At 40.1% G+C, this 17515-nt stretch overlaps 1 protein-coding gene across 2 annotated transcripts; it reads right to left on the bottom strand.

The window, feature by feature from the left end:
- Positions 1–1527: 1527 nt before the first annotated feature.
- C1QTNF3 (C1q and tumor necrosis factor related protein 3) lies at positions 1528–16734 on the bottom strand. Of its 2 annotated transcripts, none has more exons than XM_010150869.1 (6): positions 16551–16734; positions 11176–11287; positions 8478–8632; positions 4671–4800; positions 3131–3230; positions 1528–1687 (listed from the first exon to the last, which is right to left on the bottom strand). In XM_010150869.1, the coding sequence occupies exons 1-6, from the start codon at positions 16632–16634 to the stop codon at positions 1528–1530; spliced, it is 741 nt and encodes a 246-aa protein (XP_010149171.1). In that variant the 5' UTR covers positions 16635–16734. The 2 variants fall into 2 exon arrangements, with proteins under 2 accessions (XP_010149171.1, XP_010149170.1); XM_010150868.1 differs by having other exon boundaries at positions 16347–16721.
- Between the last annotated feature and the right edge of the window lie 781 nt (positions 16735–17515).

Below are 17515 nucleotides of genomic sequence, written 5' to 3' on the forward strand. Positions count from 1 at the left end.
GGAGGGGGACTTTTTAAAAGGGCCTCTAGTAACAGGACAAAGGGTAATGAGTTTTAATTGAAAGCGAGGAGATTTAGATTGGATGTAAGGAAGAAATTCTTCCCAGAGAGGGTGGTGAGGCACTGGCACAGGTTGCCCAGAGAAGCTGTGGATGCCCCATCCCTGGAAGTGTTCAAGGGCGGGGTGGATGGGGCTTTGAGCAACCTGACCTAGTGGAAGGTGTCCCTGCCCATGGCAGGGGGGGTGGAACTAGACGGGCTTTAAGGTCCCTTCCAAACCAAACCCTTCTGTGATTCTGTGACTTGTTCTATGAAGAGTCGGAATATGCAGAAGATGCATTCACACTTCAGTGTCGTTTTAATATATTTGGTGCTGATTCCAATGAAAAGAAAAAACCAAGACAAGATTTCAGGTACCCGAATTTTGTAAAGCCAGTGGCAAATATTAATGCTGAAGAATGGCCCAGTTTACTGTGAGCAGAACTTCTGAGCTAGCCAGTGTTTGCTTTCACCAGTTAAATATTGAACTGGGTTAGCTGCTGCTTTGCCAGGCTGCAGTGTCTTTTCCTGAAATACTGGTTCTTGGAAGGCTGGTGGGAAAACTGTGTCAACAACTTCACCGTTAAGTAAATATGCAATATTAAAAGGTACATCCTTTTAAAAGCAGTCCAAACTCCACAAAGAATGTGTTTCTCTGGTTTTGCTGTTAGCGTATCTCAGCTTCCACAGCGTATATGGCTCTGCTTTGACACATTGCATTTCGTTACATCAGGTTTTAACAATTAGAAGGCCAGGAAGAAACATTACCGTTCCCCTGTCTGATCCCCTGCACACTGTAGGCTAAATTACCTTAGCTTCAAGCTGCTACTAAGGCAAGAGTTACTACCACTCTTTTTTTAAAAGACAGCATAAATATCTCTGAAAATATCTGTGAAAAATGACACCAGATACATCTTCAGAGGTTTGCGATAGTAATGCAATAAACCTGAATCCTTGATATCTTTATTTTCACATTTTTTTCTTCTATTTGAAAAGTTCATTGTAGTCCAGTAGAAACTTCTTCCTTTAAATCTGGTCTCAGCTGAGCCTGCTTATAAATCGTTCAGGCCTGTTTCCACGATACAGACTTAAACAAACATGTAATAAGAACTGAAGAACATCAATCAATTGTTCAATTCCTGTCATACACTTAAGTATTACAGACAAAATTGACTTTACTGCCCAAACTGTTCTCTAAACTCTTTGAACTCCTTTTCCTTTGTTTTTCAGACACTTTGGAGAAGAGAGCAATTGCAACATTTAATGATTCACTGGATACAACCCATGTGACAATACATCTTCTGTGAATCTGTGTGTCAACTACTCCATGTATTTAACTCATGTCTGTTACACAAATAGCTACTCATTGCATCAAAACAAGCCTTCTTGATATTTCATTGTTGCAATGCTATTCCACAGTCCAGAGAAAAATACCAGTTCCAAAAAAAGAAGTTTTCTCAGATAAACATGTATTGGGTTGTTTCTTTTTCTACTTGGTTTCAAAAAGAAGAAAACCAGCAAAGGTAGAGAAGCGTTGATGGTCCCCGTGGAGGGCTCCATTTCCCATTCGCAGCCAAACTTCGTCTCCCTTGGCAAGTTTTAGCACTGCACTGTTTCCTGACGTGTCCGCTTTCCCTTTTGATTCATAGCTAAGGTTGAATTTTTAACAAGTCAGCTTTTTGTTTCTCAACAATGATCAAGCATACAACTTTAAAAATAAAGAATCCAAGAAAGCACATTGTTATCCTGTGCAAAACTTCCTTGAAAGGCTTGCCAACATTTTTCAGATTTATGAGAAAATTTTGGCATCTTTCTGCGTATGATCTCCTAGTCAAATTTTGCACCTTACCCAATTGCATCATTTTATTCCTTTCTGAAATTCTGGAATTTTAACTAATGTATTTTTTTCCAGGGCAGAGGAACAAATTTTTTGTTTAAAATAAAACTCTGCTCATTCATCACAACACTCCAGATTTCCTGTAATGCTTTTTCCCTTGGATTCATCCCAGCTAATTTTAAATGCCTCCAGGTCAGGAGTCTCACGTGAGCTGAGCCCCTGAGTTCCCAGCACAGGCAGTGAACAGGGACAGGCTGCTCACACCATCCTGAGGCCTTTTCTTGGAATGTAGGTACATTCATTGTGGGATAACCTTCTGGCTTTATATGAGTGTTGGTTCCCTTTCTTCCACCTGTTGCCTTTTTTGACATCAGTGCTTCGGGGGGGGGAAAAAGTGGGCACTTTTTCTATTGCAGGAAAGATGTATTAGGAATGAAGCACCCTTTGGTGGTGGTTCAGGTATGGGCTGTTGAAGAAAACTTGACAGCTTAAATGAACATGCTATCATGTAAGTGCCTGAAGTCCAGTGTGATCAATCTAAACTTTTGTGTCTGTTTACTCAGGCTCAGGAGAGAAGCTTGGCTTGGTTTTGGTATCTGACCCCTAGCTGGTATTAAAGAAATAATACTTCTTTTACATTTTTTTTTTCATATATTCATCCAGCTACAAGCTTCTTAACCTGGTCCTTATAGAAGTTAAACTAGAAGTGCATCCTATTCTTGATGATCCTCCAGCTAATATGAAGAGTTCTGAAACTTTTTATTCCCAGTGTGCTAATGATAACAAAGCCAGTAATGGAGGACCTTTGCTTCTTACTCATCCTTACTACTGCAGTTTAAATGCTCACCACCTTTAAAGTAAATTACTCTCCCTTAATCTTTAACAGGACCATTAGAGCCTGACAGGCAAAATGAGGATGAAGATATGTTTTAGCAGAATGACAGCATGTTACCACTGGACTCCAACCCTGACTTGCAGTGCTAATTCCCTTTCCCCGACCTTTGAGGAACTTGTGATCAAAAATGAATTTTAGGTCCAGGATCTGTGGTAGGTATGATCCAAATTTGCAAGTTGAGGAGAGAAAACACAATAGTTATCCTTTTTTGGTTAGTTTACCCTTTCTTTGCTGGTTATTTTACCATTTTTGAAGTGGTCTTCAAAAACTGAAGAATTTCTTGTTTCTTGAAATGAGAGCAAGCTATCACATCTATGCAAATAAGTCATTTGCATTGAAATGGCCTGGCCCTTCACTTACCTATATAAGCTGAAAACTGTATTACCATTATGCATGAGGTACACGTACACTTCCTCCACATCTTCATGTTTCATCATATTGAAGGTGAAGAAATACACCCCTGAAAAGATTACCAAATACAAGATGTTTGCTTCATAGAGGGAGGTAGCCATGCTACAGACTTGTGCTTCTTGCTTAGAAAACGTAGCAGCTGAGGTCAAAATTGCCTTCCAGTGGGTATTTTGCTCCTGCTTATAGTGTGCCAAAATCTGATTAATTTTAATTCTGTATATGGCAGGGGTTCAGCCACATCCTGTTCCAGATAAATGACTGTGTGTGAATACAGCAGGACCACTCACTGAAAGGGGAATTTCCCAGAGTCTGAGTCTAGTGACCCCTCTCTCATCCCTTTTTCCTCACTGTCTTGCTCCTGCGCTTTCCCAAAAGGGCAGTCTCCAGGCCAGTCAGGACTCAGCCTCAGAGGCTGTCAGACAGCCAGCACATCACTCAGGTCAGGCAGGGCATGAGTGGTTTTAGCATCACCCACCACTGCTCACCCTGTTTTACCACATCCTGAGCAATCCAGACATAGCCACCACTGTCTCTTCTTGCACAATACACCCTTACTATCACCCTTTTTCTCTTTAGCTCTTTCTCTGTCTGAGAGGTCATGACAGTGTTGTCAGTTCAACCATGTTACTTGTCATGAGCTCTGTGTGGGCAGACAGGCTCCTGGTTCCTGAACACTAAGTCTGTAGCGTTGACCCAGCAATGGGAGCTTGGAGTTGCATCACTCATGGAATCATTGTGGGTCAAAGTTTATTGACAGCCACATCTACATTAACCTCTAAGGGAAGCAGCTGTGAGGACACACCTCCCCGCGGTGTCAGTAAGATGTGCTGCAGCAAGCTTGGAGGGCCTGACTTTTGATTAATTTAATATCCTTTCCCACAGCAGTGGGGAAAATGAATGGCAGAGTGAGAAAGGCCCAGTGAAGGAAGGTGCTTTCAGGCTTTTCTTAGATATGTTTTTGATTATGGCCCTGCCTTCCCCATCTCCTATTGTTCTTCCTATGCCACAGCTGTGTAAGATGGGGCCTTGATGAGGCTGAAAAATAACTCAGGAAAACATGTAATGCCTCATTTCGAGCCACACGTTTGTTGCAGGCCAGCTCACAGCTGAACTGGCGTGAGGGAATATGGGGATGAAGAGAGTGACCGGAGGCAGGAGGTGGAGGAGGCAACTGTGAAGCTGCTGCTGCAACATCAAAGCCATGGGTACCTCATCACAGTGGCTGAAGGGCTAAAGGTTTAAAAGCAGGCAGTCCTGCTCCCTCCCCACCTCTGGCCATGGGGCTTCGTCCTGCCCCTGTGCCAGCACTAGTCTCACTGGCTGGCAGACCCTCTCTTGGCTCGCTCCATTTCTAATTTCGTTTTTCCTGAATGTAGATAGCAAGAGCTATGCAGAGTGAGTCCCATCAGTGCCTTCTGCGAAGTCAATTAACTAGTTTCTCATTATTGACAACTCCTAGAATTGCATATTTTGTTTTACAAACACTCACCATTCACTGGAGCACCAAATCTCCCAGTCATGACATCAAAAAAATTCCCAACGTTGGTTTCGACACTACTGAAGATGATCCCGCTGTTCTGGTTGCTGAAGTGAGTAGCCATGGAAGCCATGAAGGCAACCTGCAAAATTTCAGTTGTTATTCAGGCAATCATTCACAAAATGCACATGTGTAGGGGAATCAGCTACAGAATTTTTTCCTGTATTTGCAGTCTGTTTATTTTCCTGACAGAGATGTTCTTCTAGGGCCTGCTCCAAGGCTATTAAACTCCAGTAACAAAACTACCATTGAATAAAATTGGAAGAGGACTAGGCTTCTTACATTCAATTGGACTATTCATGCCTGTAAAAGCAAGTGTATGGGCAAGTGTTTGCAGGTCAGGACCTTCGTTTGGGATTTTATTTACTTTTAAGTCTCTCTAGAATCATGCAACAGAAAACTGGAATTGAGACGGATGGTGTTTCTGACAAAAGTGATTTAATTAGCTTTTCTATATTCCCCAGTGTATTTAGACTGGATATTGCTTTTAACTGAATGTGTGATATAAGTAATGCTCAGTAAAATCCATACACATTAGTGTTTCTTGTGAACTACCTTCAGAGCATTAAGCATTTTTATTAGAGGTCCTCTAGATGTGCAGTTGTTGGGACTCAACTTTCAGTGCATTTTGTCTTGCCAGTTGCTCTGAACCCTCAGTCACCACAACAGATGTTGGAGACCAAACCAGGAAACTAAGAAAGTGAAAACTGTACTTCAACTTCATGTTACACTTCTTGCAGTGAGACATACTGGCCATGGGAGATGTTTCATGGGAAGCAGTGCAAAAACCTTCTGCATTGGACAATTCAAATTTTCCTCAGCAAGATACCAGGGAATGACCCTGCCAACTTGCATGGGCAGGGAAGGGGGTTCTCTCTTCTGTGAGCCTGTGATCCTGGGTCTGACTGGCAGTAAATGGGATACAGGCAGAATTGCTGCACCTGGGTGCAGTGATTTGGCATACGATCTGTCCCTTAACTTCTTAGATGACAAGCGTTCAATTACAGTCATTACTGCCTCTCACAAAAATAACATTTTTCATGAGATTCCAGATATACTAGTTTTTAAAAACAAACCACGCCAAACTTCTTTTGATTTCAGATCCAAATGAGAATAAAACCAAAACAGACAAAATCAAATGCAAGTCCACATCCAGCAATGGAAATCATTAGCTGTCTGCTCAGAAATTTGAAGAGCTCCAGATGTGAGCTGAAAGCTTGGGCTGATTTTCCTTATCCCTGCATGGATGCATTTTCTGTGATGGCAAATTGTTAAGTTCTTGCTTCTCAGCCAGGATCACATCAAAGTTCATCATGTGTTAAAGGAAAGCAGCTGTAGTGGCAGTTTGATGGAATTTATTGCTTTTTGTCTAGATTCCATTCCACATTCTATTTGACTCCAAGCTACTTTTCTTGGGCAGATCAGAAGAGTTGAAGAAAGTGTTCTTTCTCCCTAGGTCTCATTTTGAAGTAACAGATCAGTATGGCCCCACCAAATCTTTCAAAATAATCCTGCACTTAAACCAGTATTGTATTAAAGATGTTTTCTTTTCTACCTACCCCTGCCCTAAAATTCTTAAGTATGATGTTAGCAACAGATTATATGCTATACTGTGTGAAGAATTTTTAAACATATCTTAAAAACAGTGATGGAATTTTACTTGGAAACAGGTACTGCAATATGAGCTTTTGTTATTCACCCTCTTTCATTATCCAGTTTTTAATTACATTTCTACCACTATCTTTATGTACCAAAAAAATCCCTATGCTGATAGATCATTTTAAAATTGCAAAAGGGTTTATGTTGAACGTAACTGCATAAATTACGTAAACATGTATATCTGCATAAACATATACATGAACTAATATATTTTTAAGATATTCAGCTACAATGTTGATTACAGTTAATTCTTTAAGAATACTAAGGTAATTCTACTTTATTACAGAAGTCCAGTAATTTTGGAAACTATTTTCCCTGTGAATTCTATTCTGTGTAATTATTGCATCTTCATGCAACCTGGAGTGGGGAATTCAAACATAGACAATGCCAAGAAATCCACAGCCATTTTCCCACACTGCACACATTGGTTGTGCTGTTGATTTTGCTGTTAGTTTCCATGCCTTTTATGAGGATATAGAACATGTATGAATGATTGTTATTGGGAAATAGTATCCTTCAGTTAAAAGACGTAGCTCTGTAAATAGACCACAACTTCAGTTTTCCCCATAGTAAGAGTGTTTGGAAGTGGGATTTCTTTTTGTGTATGTTTGCTATATCCCATGTTGTCCCTTCTGTTGTGAACTTGGGTTGGGGCATACAAATCAGATCAAGAATAAGACACTTCCATTGAAGTGGGTACAGGTGAGTGAAGATGTAAACTCCATTACAGTTTCTGTAGATCTATATACTCGGTGGTGTCTAAAGTCTCTTTTGCCCAAAAGCAGCAGTGACTGTCAGGTTAAGCAGAGTTTCTCTTCTAGGTCCTCAGTAGTAGTAATAGGAGCTTAGATGATTCCCTCACCTGTAGGCTCTCTGGAGCTGAACCTGACTGCAATCACTTGCTCATGCACATGCACCTGGTGCCATCTGAAATGCTTTAGAATTCCCGCACGAGGGCCTGACTGATCTGGCCTACAGAAGCCCCTTCCACAGTGGCAGCTGGACAACAGGAGGGATACATCTCAAAGGCATGTGCATCTAAATTTTCCCTTTAACACTTTAGCTGTTGTACATCCTAGAGACAGTTAAGTCCTCCTGCTGTTGCAGATGAACCACTTGTGTATTGCTACACCACAGTATACAGTGGGGACATAATCCTCTAATAATAAAATAGGGTGAGTAAAAATCCTCTTTGCAACAGCAACCAACGGTCTTAGTTACCCAAGTCCCATTTACTTTCAGTTGCCTTAAGAACAGGGCTACACCATGTCTTTACTGTACTGCAGATATAGATATAGATAGATATATATACACACACACACACTTATATACACACAGACATCACCACTCTGCTGTCCACCAGATTCCTGGGGCATGAAGAAGCTCTAATGCAAAAGCTATGGGACTATACCAACACAGTGTTGAGCGCAAACAAATATATCCCTTCCCTCAGGCAGAGCCTAACAGCTCAGGGTTGAACCCATGTTTTAATGCTCAGCTGGCTTTTGGGTAGTGCATTCATAACAGAACCTACAGGCTTCTCAACATATTCAAGGTATCTAGACATACAAGAACACAGATAGCTACTAAGGGTTATTTTTCAAAACCAGAGGAGTTCTGTGTGCACTCAGAAGTTTCGACCCCATACTTAGAGGAGCTGGGTACATATGCTTCTGAGAATCTCACAAAGGCTGACTGACCTGAGAAGCATGGGCCTGGGTGACTCCTTTACTCCCTTCACATGACATAGGAAGCGCAGTTATCTATGTGATACAGCTTGATAGAAAAATGATTGTCCACTCTGTTCTTTAATGATCCAGATTCTGGTTTTCTGCCTTAGAAAGGAACCATACATGTTCCTTCCTGCCCACTTCCCAGCTGGATTCTTACTCTAGAGAAGGTCTAATCCCTGATTGTCTTTCTTTTCCAGGAAGATCTGGCAGACCACATTCGTCAGTCATGACATATATGTCTCTCACTGTATTAATTCACTGGCAGATTTCCTTCTTAAGTATTTTACAGTAGTTAGGTGCTGTTTTGCAGAGAAGAAAACCATAACCTGAGAATTGCTGCAGCCAACACAAGCCAGGGATTTTTTACCTGTAGCTCTGGGGGGATCCCAGGGTAACCCTTCTCGCCTTTGGGTCCATGATGGCCACGCTCTCCCCTCGGTCCCATATCTCCTTTGTCTCCTTTCTCACCTTTGGCTCCTTCTTGGCCAGTTGCTCCATTATTTCCATTGTTTCCATGATTTCCTTAAAGGAAACAGAGCTTTCTGTTTAAATAATTTCATATAATGTATTTTAAGAGATAAGTGTGAGAGGGTCCTTTTCCACCAGATTGCAATACATGGAGTTTTGCCATAAAACCCAGATTGAGCTGTGATGGGTAAGAACATAAGATGGGTGAAGCTGTGATGTGTGGTTAAGTTGAAGGTGAAGCTTTTGATGAGTAAGTTTCCAGCAGGATGTAGATTGATATATGAGGGCTTGGTGTTGCTGTATAAACTGCCAAGGCCTCAAGCCATTGCGCTGTTGGGGAGATGTGCAAGGACAAGACCCCAGTGGACGAGAGGCTCAGGGACAGCAAAAGCCACTGTTGACACACACCAGGCAGCCTGCATAAGCACTGCTACTTTTCCTTTTGTGTAAAAACTTACTGCCTCATAATTTAATTAAGATAGAGTAAGATAATTTTGAATAACATTTTGCTATCTTTCAAAGATAACGTCTACACAAATAAGAATGGCTGTAGCCTTAAACTAGCTGAGTGACCCATCTGTGCCAAAAATGGGAGACAGTGCATTCTCAGGTTACCTTGAAGGTGTTAACTGATTGCGTGTTCCAAGATTTAAAGAAAGACCAAATGTTTATAATGAAGCTTTTCTGAGATGGCTTCTTGGAAGAAGGGTCATTATAGAAACATATTCCTGCATCTGCAGTATTACTTACTTCCTGATGTTTTCTGAGCAAACTACTGAGCAAACATCTATGCAACTGACAAAAATTTTGAAGTTGCCTAGAATCACTGGGCAATTATTCTGCCTACCTGAAGCAAAAGCCTGACCTTTCAATTAATTACTTAGGGGATTAATTAGTGTCATCATTGTTCTAATTCTACCTGAACTGACATTAGATTTTTTGCCACTCTGCTTGTCACTCTGGTTATGAATTTACAAGAAGAATGGTGTTGTTCGTGATCAAAACTAATGATTAAGTGGTTCTTCAGAGTTTTTGTATTGGAAAAAAGGTTTACTTCAAACAAGGATGCTAAATGGTGGAAGAAATTAAGCAAATTTTTGTTTGGATAGAGAAATCAATAACTCTTTACAATAACATGAATGACCCTTCATGTAAAGCCATAATTGCTTCTCTGCCAGTTCAGAACAGAAGTCTGCAAGTGACATTTGATTCAATCATGGGAAAAGCATCTGTCGTCATTCCCCTTACAGGCCTTGTGGTCTGAATTGCAGCAGAGGAAGGAGACAGAGAAATTCCATGGTGCCAAAGGTTGCTGTTGGCCACACATTGTTGGCATCATGTGGTGGCAAGAAAGTGTGACTGAGATGCATCCTCACGTGAGGAAAGGGCAAAGCTGGGACTGGGCTGTCTCCCAGTATGTCCACTGCAGCCTTGAAAGTGTGAGTCTAACAAAAAATTGTGTCCTTCTCAGAAGCCAAGCATTTATTAATACATAATGCAGTATTTCTGCACAAGAAGCCTCACCATTAGAGTTATGTAATGGTCAATAGTATTGTTATAAAGGGTTGATGCACGAATAGTGTACAGCACGCCAATACCAACTATTCCCATGACCTTATTTTGCCTAATACCCAAAACATGTCTGAGTAACAATTTATTTCAATATTTTTCCTACTGAAGCTAATTCTTGAAACAATTCATTAAGATTTAACTTCATAACAGTCAGATTTATCTGTTACTGTAAAATGTTGCTACGAAAAATCACTACATTATTTTTTTTGTGTATGGTTATCTGTCATGTCTGTTACTGTCAGCACACTTGTGAGACAGAAGGATTATGAGATTGCATTTTTATTGTGATAACAAAAGGTGTAAGCTTTTGAGGATGAGACAAATCTGTCAGTCAGTGACATGTTCACTTACATTGTATGTCTGCTTTAGGAACGGTGATTTTTAAATCCCAGAAGGTAGCTGCTGTAACAAATTTACACTGTCAGGAAACTACCTTTTTCCCTTCTCTAGGCTCTTCTTTTTCCATACCAGCTATCAGACTGAAGTATACCCTCTACTTGTGTATCCTGTTCTTCTGTGTGCATTTTTAATGGGGAAAAAAATAGTTTTTACTATGGAAGACAAGAAGAAAGAAGGAAAAGAAATTTCTATGAGAGAAAAGAAGCATGTGTGTCTCTGTAAAATATTGGCTAGACGTATGCTAGATGAAAAAAAGCTCCTGAATATAGTACACACAATAGCATCACTGGTTATTCGAAGGTGGTGACAATAATCAGCTCCAAGGAACAAGTTCTTCCAACTTTAATGGAAGCTTCATTCTGCTCTAAGGAGAGAGACCATTTTGCTCTAGAAATGTATTAAGATTACTCTCAGTATGAATTTATGAAAGCTGAATTTTAATAACAAATGAGTTTTCACAGGGACAAACTTCAAAATCTGTCTCCACAGAAATTACAGAAAAACTTGTTTCTGAATCTGTCCCCAAATACTGATGTTTGGACCATTCTCTAATCTTTCATAGAACACTCTGTAATATATAGCCTGTAATTAGACTGATCAAAAAATTGATGAAACTTCATTTTTACCTGGCATCCCAGGGGGCCCGGGAGGTCCTGGGGGCCCTTGGTAAAGTCGAACTCCAAAGTCACCACGGCAGCAGGAACTACAGTCTGGATTCTGCGGTCCGGTCTGTGGGGGCTAAGCGCACAAAAATATGCTTTAAATAGCTCATTCATGGAAGGCACCAATCATATGCATGTCGGTTACAGGGTTTTCATTATACATTCTCTGTTTATATATTTGCTAAATTTTCAAAACGCTTCTTATCAGGCCTGAAATCACCCGTATTGGGTTGTCCTTGAAGATGTTATTTTTGGAAGATTTAAGGGAATAGCTCTTCAAATGCTCTAAGAGCTATATGAATATTAAAAAACCTCAAGTTGTCCTGTCAAATAATGAGAGTTTTGAGAATAAAATAATACCAAATAGTGAAAATTAGATGAATACTTCAGCTGGCTTCCTATCCTGCTTTTCACTGATCCCACATTTCAGCTGACCTTTCTTGACAAACAAGCCTAGGTACAACGAGTGGTAGGACACAAGGGACTTCACTTGTCTTTAAGTAGTGAACTATCCTCCACTAAACATAAAGAAAACTGTGTTGGATGGCCCAAAGGAGATGTTAAAGAATATCTGAGTAGCAGATCCTGTTCATGGCCCCTGACCTGCATATTTACAGGCTACTAAACCTGGAAGGACCTAAAAAAGTTCCAAGATACATGACAAAAATTTGAACTGACCACAACACTTATTGTTATGGACATTTGGTCATTTGTAGGTGTGGGTGTGTAACTATGAAAATCTGTGGATATGCTGAAACTAATACAGCAGCATAAATCAATGAGTTATTGTACACAGCTCCGCTACTGTAATAATAGTTGTCTCGTGACAGTGCTTTTCTTTCCCAAATTAGTGTATTACTACTAGTGGAGTCTCATTCAATCCTGGCTGGTTTTCACAACTAGGCTTTTGCGATGATTTAGCAGTCACAGATCTTCTGATGGGTCAGCTGATGTAGGGGTCCAGGGTTTGATTTTATTTCTGTACCTCCTTCTTTGTTTCTTTCTCCCTACAGTTCCTTACTAATATCCTGAGGTACAGATCTTCAGTTCTTAAAATCTGGAGGGGGATAGTTACACCAGTCCAGCTGCTAGCGCTCTCTGATCAGTCGCTGTTTGTCTTCCTTGCCTTTCTTTCCATTCATCTTTATCATCCTCAAATTACTTGCCTACTGCAGACCTATTGGTTGAACAGCAGCAAAGGAGACGGTGGTGGGATGGGAGCTGCCAAATGAACGTACAGATGTGGTGTGTTCCTGCACCCAAGGTCATCAGCTGGCTCGATCTGAAACACTAAAGCCTTCTGCCCGTATTTTGGACAACGCCAAGCACACCCCCAGAATTCATTATTTTCGAGAGGCTTGGGAGTTTATCGATAAAGAAAATGCCTTCCATGCCACCAAAATACTGCAATTCCTCCAACAGGACAAAGACATGCCCTCTGCAGCTGAAATTGCTGACGGTGGAGCTACCGTGGGAATAAAGGCTGACCTGACAGTTCAACAAATATGCTTCATATTCAAAGAGTTATGGGAATGTTAAGACTTGCCAGTGGGCAGAAGGGCTTCATATTTATGAGGTTTTGGTCAATAGTATGCTTTTTACCTTAATTCTGGATAAGTTCTCTATATTAGGAGAAAAATGAGTTCTGCCTGTTGGACTGTCTGTTCCTCAAAAACCTGCTGGTACCTTTCTTGCTGTTCTTCTCTCTTCTCTCACAGTTCTTAGGAAGAACATAACTGACAATCAGCACACACAGTTTAAAGCTTTCCTAATATGAGAGGAGAAGTAGCCCTGCTTTCATTCATTTTCAGCCCTTGAACGGGAGCCAAGTGGAAGAGGACTGGAATTGCACAAGCATTTTGCACCACCTGAAATGTGCACGTTGAGTGTTGCACTGAGATTAAAATCTTCAGCTATTTTTTGATAGTGAGCCATATTCACGTTAAATGAGAAGGCAAATTATATACACACCTGCCAAGAGCAAAAAAATCTTACCAGCCTAGGACTATCCAAAGACTTGAAACTGTGGATTATAGGTAAGGGAAGGCCTGAATCCAGCAAACTGGACTGCATGTGAGACTCTGTGCAGATAAGATTTTTTTTTTACCCAATGTACTGAAATCCTGAATGACATTATTAGTTAACCACCTACGTTATCATAAACCAGATACAAGTGCTGGTCATAGCAACGTGCTATTTGGCATTTACCTCTCAAAAAGCTCAGCAGGTTCTTACGTGTGAAATGAGGCAAGGCCTGCCAGTGGGGTTGTATGACAGCAGTTCCACTGACTCCAAAATAACTACTTATGCAAGTCATAAAGTAGTATTGACTTATTATCTTTACTGATCCTTTGACTAGCAGGAAAAAAATGTTCACAGTCAACTGCCAAGAACAATGACTACTGAGGATACTCTTAATCTCTAAAAACAGAGAACTTTATGAAGAGTACATTTAAAGGAAAAACCTGTTCCTAAAGTAAAATTATACTCAAGTGGGACAAAGAGATTAATTATAACCTGCTTGCCAAAGGTGTCCTATGCAGGCATTTGTACATAAATTTTATTGCACAATGAACCCTTGGCATTGCTCTCAGACCATGATTATGATTTAGGAGCTTGTGAAATGCATCTGCCACAGTGATATCCTAATACACATAGAAAACTGGAAATGTTTCTGAGGCTATTTGGTGAATTTCATGTGATTTAGTGTGTAGGAGGCAGTTCTAGGCAACAGATGGTCTATAATGTTCCCTTAACTTAAAGCTGTGAACGACTCATAACTGAAGACCTAGCCCTTTTCCACTCCCTGATTAATTTTATGGGTTTCTGTTATATCATCTAAGACAATGCAGAAGATGAATAATGTACATCCTCCATTCTTGGCTCCTGTTCTGAATGCAAAATAGCATGTCTCTGTGGACATTAAGGTTCCCCACGCCCCTTCTCTATCAAAGAATTAAACAAAGCACAATTGCCGAAATTCAGACTAAAACACCAGTCGGTTGAGGGGTACCTGAAGGATTTCAAAGAACAACCACAAAAGGAAGAATGTGTCTGGCAGTCCCATTCCCTGTCATGGAATAGAGACAACAGCATTGGTCTTGGCTGCTTTGGGTACAAGGCCAGTTTCCACACTGCTTAGCGTCTGGGGAGAATCACAAAGAGCTCTTATGCTTATATTTTACGTAAGTTACCAGCAGCGTGGAAACTGGCCTTGTACCCAATGCAGCCAAGGCCAATGCTATTGTCTCTGTTCCACGACAGGGAATGGGACTGTCAAAACACTTTAGCAAGATGGTGAAATTCTCCAGCCACAGCTAAGACAACCAAGAAAGCAAGGACTTAGAGGTGAAACAGCTTTCAGATATCTCAAGGGGAAGAGAGAGGTTTGGCATGAATTAAAACATGTCTGTGCCACTTTTGTTCCTCCTCTGCCTGGAAATCCTTGGAGAATAGCGATGGAAAATACCTATTGCATCAGCCACTCTGTGATGGATTATCCCTGTCATGCATCTGCCAGTGCTCCATATAATTTCAATAAGCCAAAAATTGCATCATTTCCCCAGCAAAGATTACTTCTCAGAGAGGGCCTGGTAGGTAAATGACTGCCCTCAGCTGTATTTAGAGTCTCTGGGCTCAGTTTTAATGTCACAGCCTCTTCCCCAAGCAGGAAACTCCAAACATGTTGCATTAAACTCTCTGATGAGAGACACATGCACCCCAAATAGTGACACTTTCAGTGAGGGAGAGTTTGATGCCTAAAAAAGCTGGCATTTCCTATTAAATCCTGCATTATCTGAAATTATGTTGAGTTAAAGGGGAATCTTCTTTAAGTACCAATAATACATGGTCTGTAGTATGCAGCTGCACAATTCTCTCTGCAGTAAAGAGGTACACACACACTACGTGGCTCACTGGGCTATGTACCTGACGGTTCTCACTGTTTATATGCTGCATGTGCAACTCAACATGCCTGCAGTCAAATATTTTGCTGAGTGCACTGGAGGAACTGCACAAGAAATATGAAATGTAAAGCACTAAAAAATTTAAATACAGTTAATACAGTGGTGTACTAAACCTATTCCCATACTTGGATGTGTTTCAGTTCTTCAAGCCTAGGATAGGATTAAAATCAAATCTCCTCTCTGCTTATCACAAAGTAGGTTATTATTCAGCACTTGTCTGCTTGTGCATGATCTTTTTAATTCAAAATATCAGTTTGATCAGAAGGAGTTTTGAAAAAAACAAATTATAAAAGGTGAACTACACAGGACTCAAACATTTGTAGGAGCAGTAGAAACAAAACATTCATGTTCTTATTTCTAAAAAATGTCAATCAACAAAAGCTTCTTTTGAGTGGAATTTTTTTTGCCTACTGCTAGCAAAAGCTTCATCTTCTGCCTTTCAGTTTTTTGCTTTAAAATTTGAACTTCAGTATTTTATGTATAATCAAATTATGCCATTTTCCCTTTGCTGTGACCTAATGACTATAACATCTAAAATTCCATGTAAAAGGTATAAAAAGATTACCAGTTTAAAACACAGATACTACAGATGATTGAGTTACATTCCGAGTCTTTTCTCCTCAAAACTATCAAGTTAATATGTAGTATTAAATCTACTCATTACATTAGTATCTGTTTTTTCAAGATATTCCTTAGAATAAATTTTTGCACACTCAGAATTTCATTATGTTTGTCTCAAGCTCGAAAGAATATACTTTATATACATAATTTTCAAATAAAGTTATTCTCTGCTAATTGAAACTTTTCAAATACCTCTATAAATTCTGTAATTTTCCTTCACATCCAAATGAGTTAACAAAATCTATAACTTTAATATATTAAATAAGTAATACCTTGAAATAATTAAGAGACTCTATATCAGAATATATGGTTGAACAGGATCACAATTTCAACAAAACAAAGGGCTGCTGTGTATGTTGAAACCAGTGTCCCCAACCACTTCTGGTTCTACCAGCTCATTAAAGGATCCTACAAGCAACCCAGCAGGATACAGACCAATACACAGCTTTAATAAGAAATATTTCATAAATATAACACTAATAATCTTAGCAAAAAAATAAAATATCTCATTAGCTTTAAAGATATCTTTAGAAGATTAATTCAGAGTACCTGGACTCTATCTGAGGTAGTCAGTTCTACATCATCTACCTCTGGTCTCAGGACCTTTTGGTCTGTAGAAGTGCTATTATCAACAGTCCACTCTATAAGTTGACTCCGCTGTTTCAATATTTCCCTGCTTCTGGAACCTTTATGGCCAGTCTGGTGGTGACTTTGCAATACTTTGGCCACTGGTTTATAAGATCTTCTGCTCACCTCCATGTATTCATCTTGACACAGGCAAAATGGAAGAAAAAATAAAGCCAGTAGATGCCAAGTGATGAAATCCTTCTCTGCCATGTTATTCAAAATAATTTTTCAGGAGTCCAGCAAATGCTTTGCAGAAGCAGAACCTCTTTGCTGCACCAGGAGTTATGTGGTCCTTTCAGCTTTTCCACTAGTAAGCCTGGCACTGAGGCCAGTACCAGGTTTTATACGGTTGCGTGCAATAAATAAAACTAAAAATGCCAATGTGACAGGATCCTTCATCCAAAATCAGTCATGCTCCTTTAAACAAACCAGGCATTATTCACCACTTCACCACCACAAGGAAAATTGATTTGTATGCTGGAAATGACCACAGCATTTAACAGACTCCCGTGGTTCCTATTTGGGGGCATTAAAAATGTAGCACCTTTTCTTTGGCATGTTTTTGTTTAAGTGTGAAAAAATGTGATGGAAATGGAGAACATGTGGCTAATGGTTTACGCTCCTTGATTAGACATGGAAAGGCTGTGAATTCACACTCTTAAATGTCTTTTGGACACAGTCACCTTCCTTATTTGCCAGGAAATTCACACACACAACTGCGTCAGCCCAGTCTGAAAAATCTTTCCAAGAGCAATTAGGAAACAAAAGCACAAGAGGAGCTTTTGCATATGATCCTGACCCAATGGCTGTTTCTGACTATGCTTTTCATTCACTAAAAGAAAAATATTGAATTTCTGTCAGTTGGCCAACAGTGGAAGGAGATGGGCGAAGCAGGTCTGAAAAACTGGGTTGAATTCAGATTCACAGAGCCCCATTTCTCAGCATTAGTTCAACATACACAGCCAGGCGATATATTTTCCCTCGAGTTCCCACTGTTTTGCTAAATGCAACTGCCAAACCAAGTTTTATATCTTTGCTGCCAAGTAAATATAAATTTACTGGGGGCTTATTTCCGACTAAAAGAATCAAAT

Source organism: Eurypyga helias, unplaced genomic scaffold, assembly GCF_000690775.1.
Source record: "Eurypyga helias isolate BGI_N326 unplaced genomic scaffold, ASM69077v1 Scaffold52514, whole genome shotgun sequence".
Lineage (NCBI taxonomy): Eukaryota > Metazoa > Chordata > Aves > Eurypygiformes > Eurypygidae > Eurypyga > Eurypyga helias.

Excerpts from the sequence above, each read along its gene's own strand:
- C1QTNF3 (XM_010150868.1), bottom strand. The coding sequence starts at position 16,634 with ATGGCAGAGAAGGATTTCATCACTTGGCATCTACTGGCTTTATTTTTT. Across the intron at positions 8,633-11,175 it reads CGGGCCCCCTGGGATGCCAG|GAAATCATGGAAACAATGGA; the intron begins GTAAAAATGAAG and ends GTTTCCTTTAAG. Across the intron at positions 3,231-4,670 it reads ATTTGGTGCTCCAGTGAATG|GGGTGTATTTCTTCACCTTC; the intron begins GTGAGTGTTTGT and ends TAATCTTTTCAG.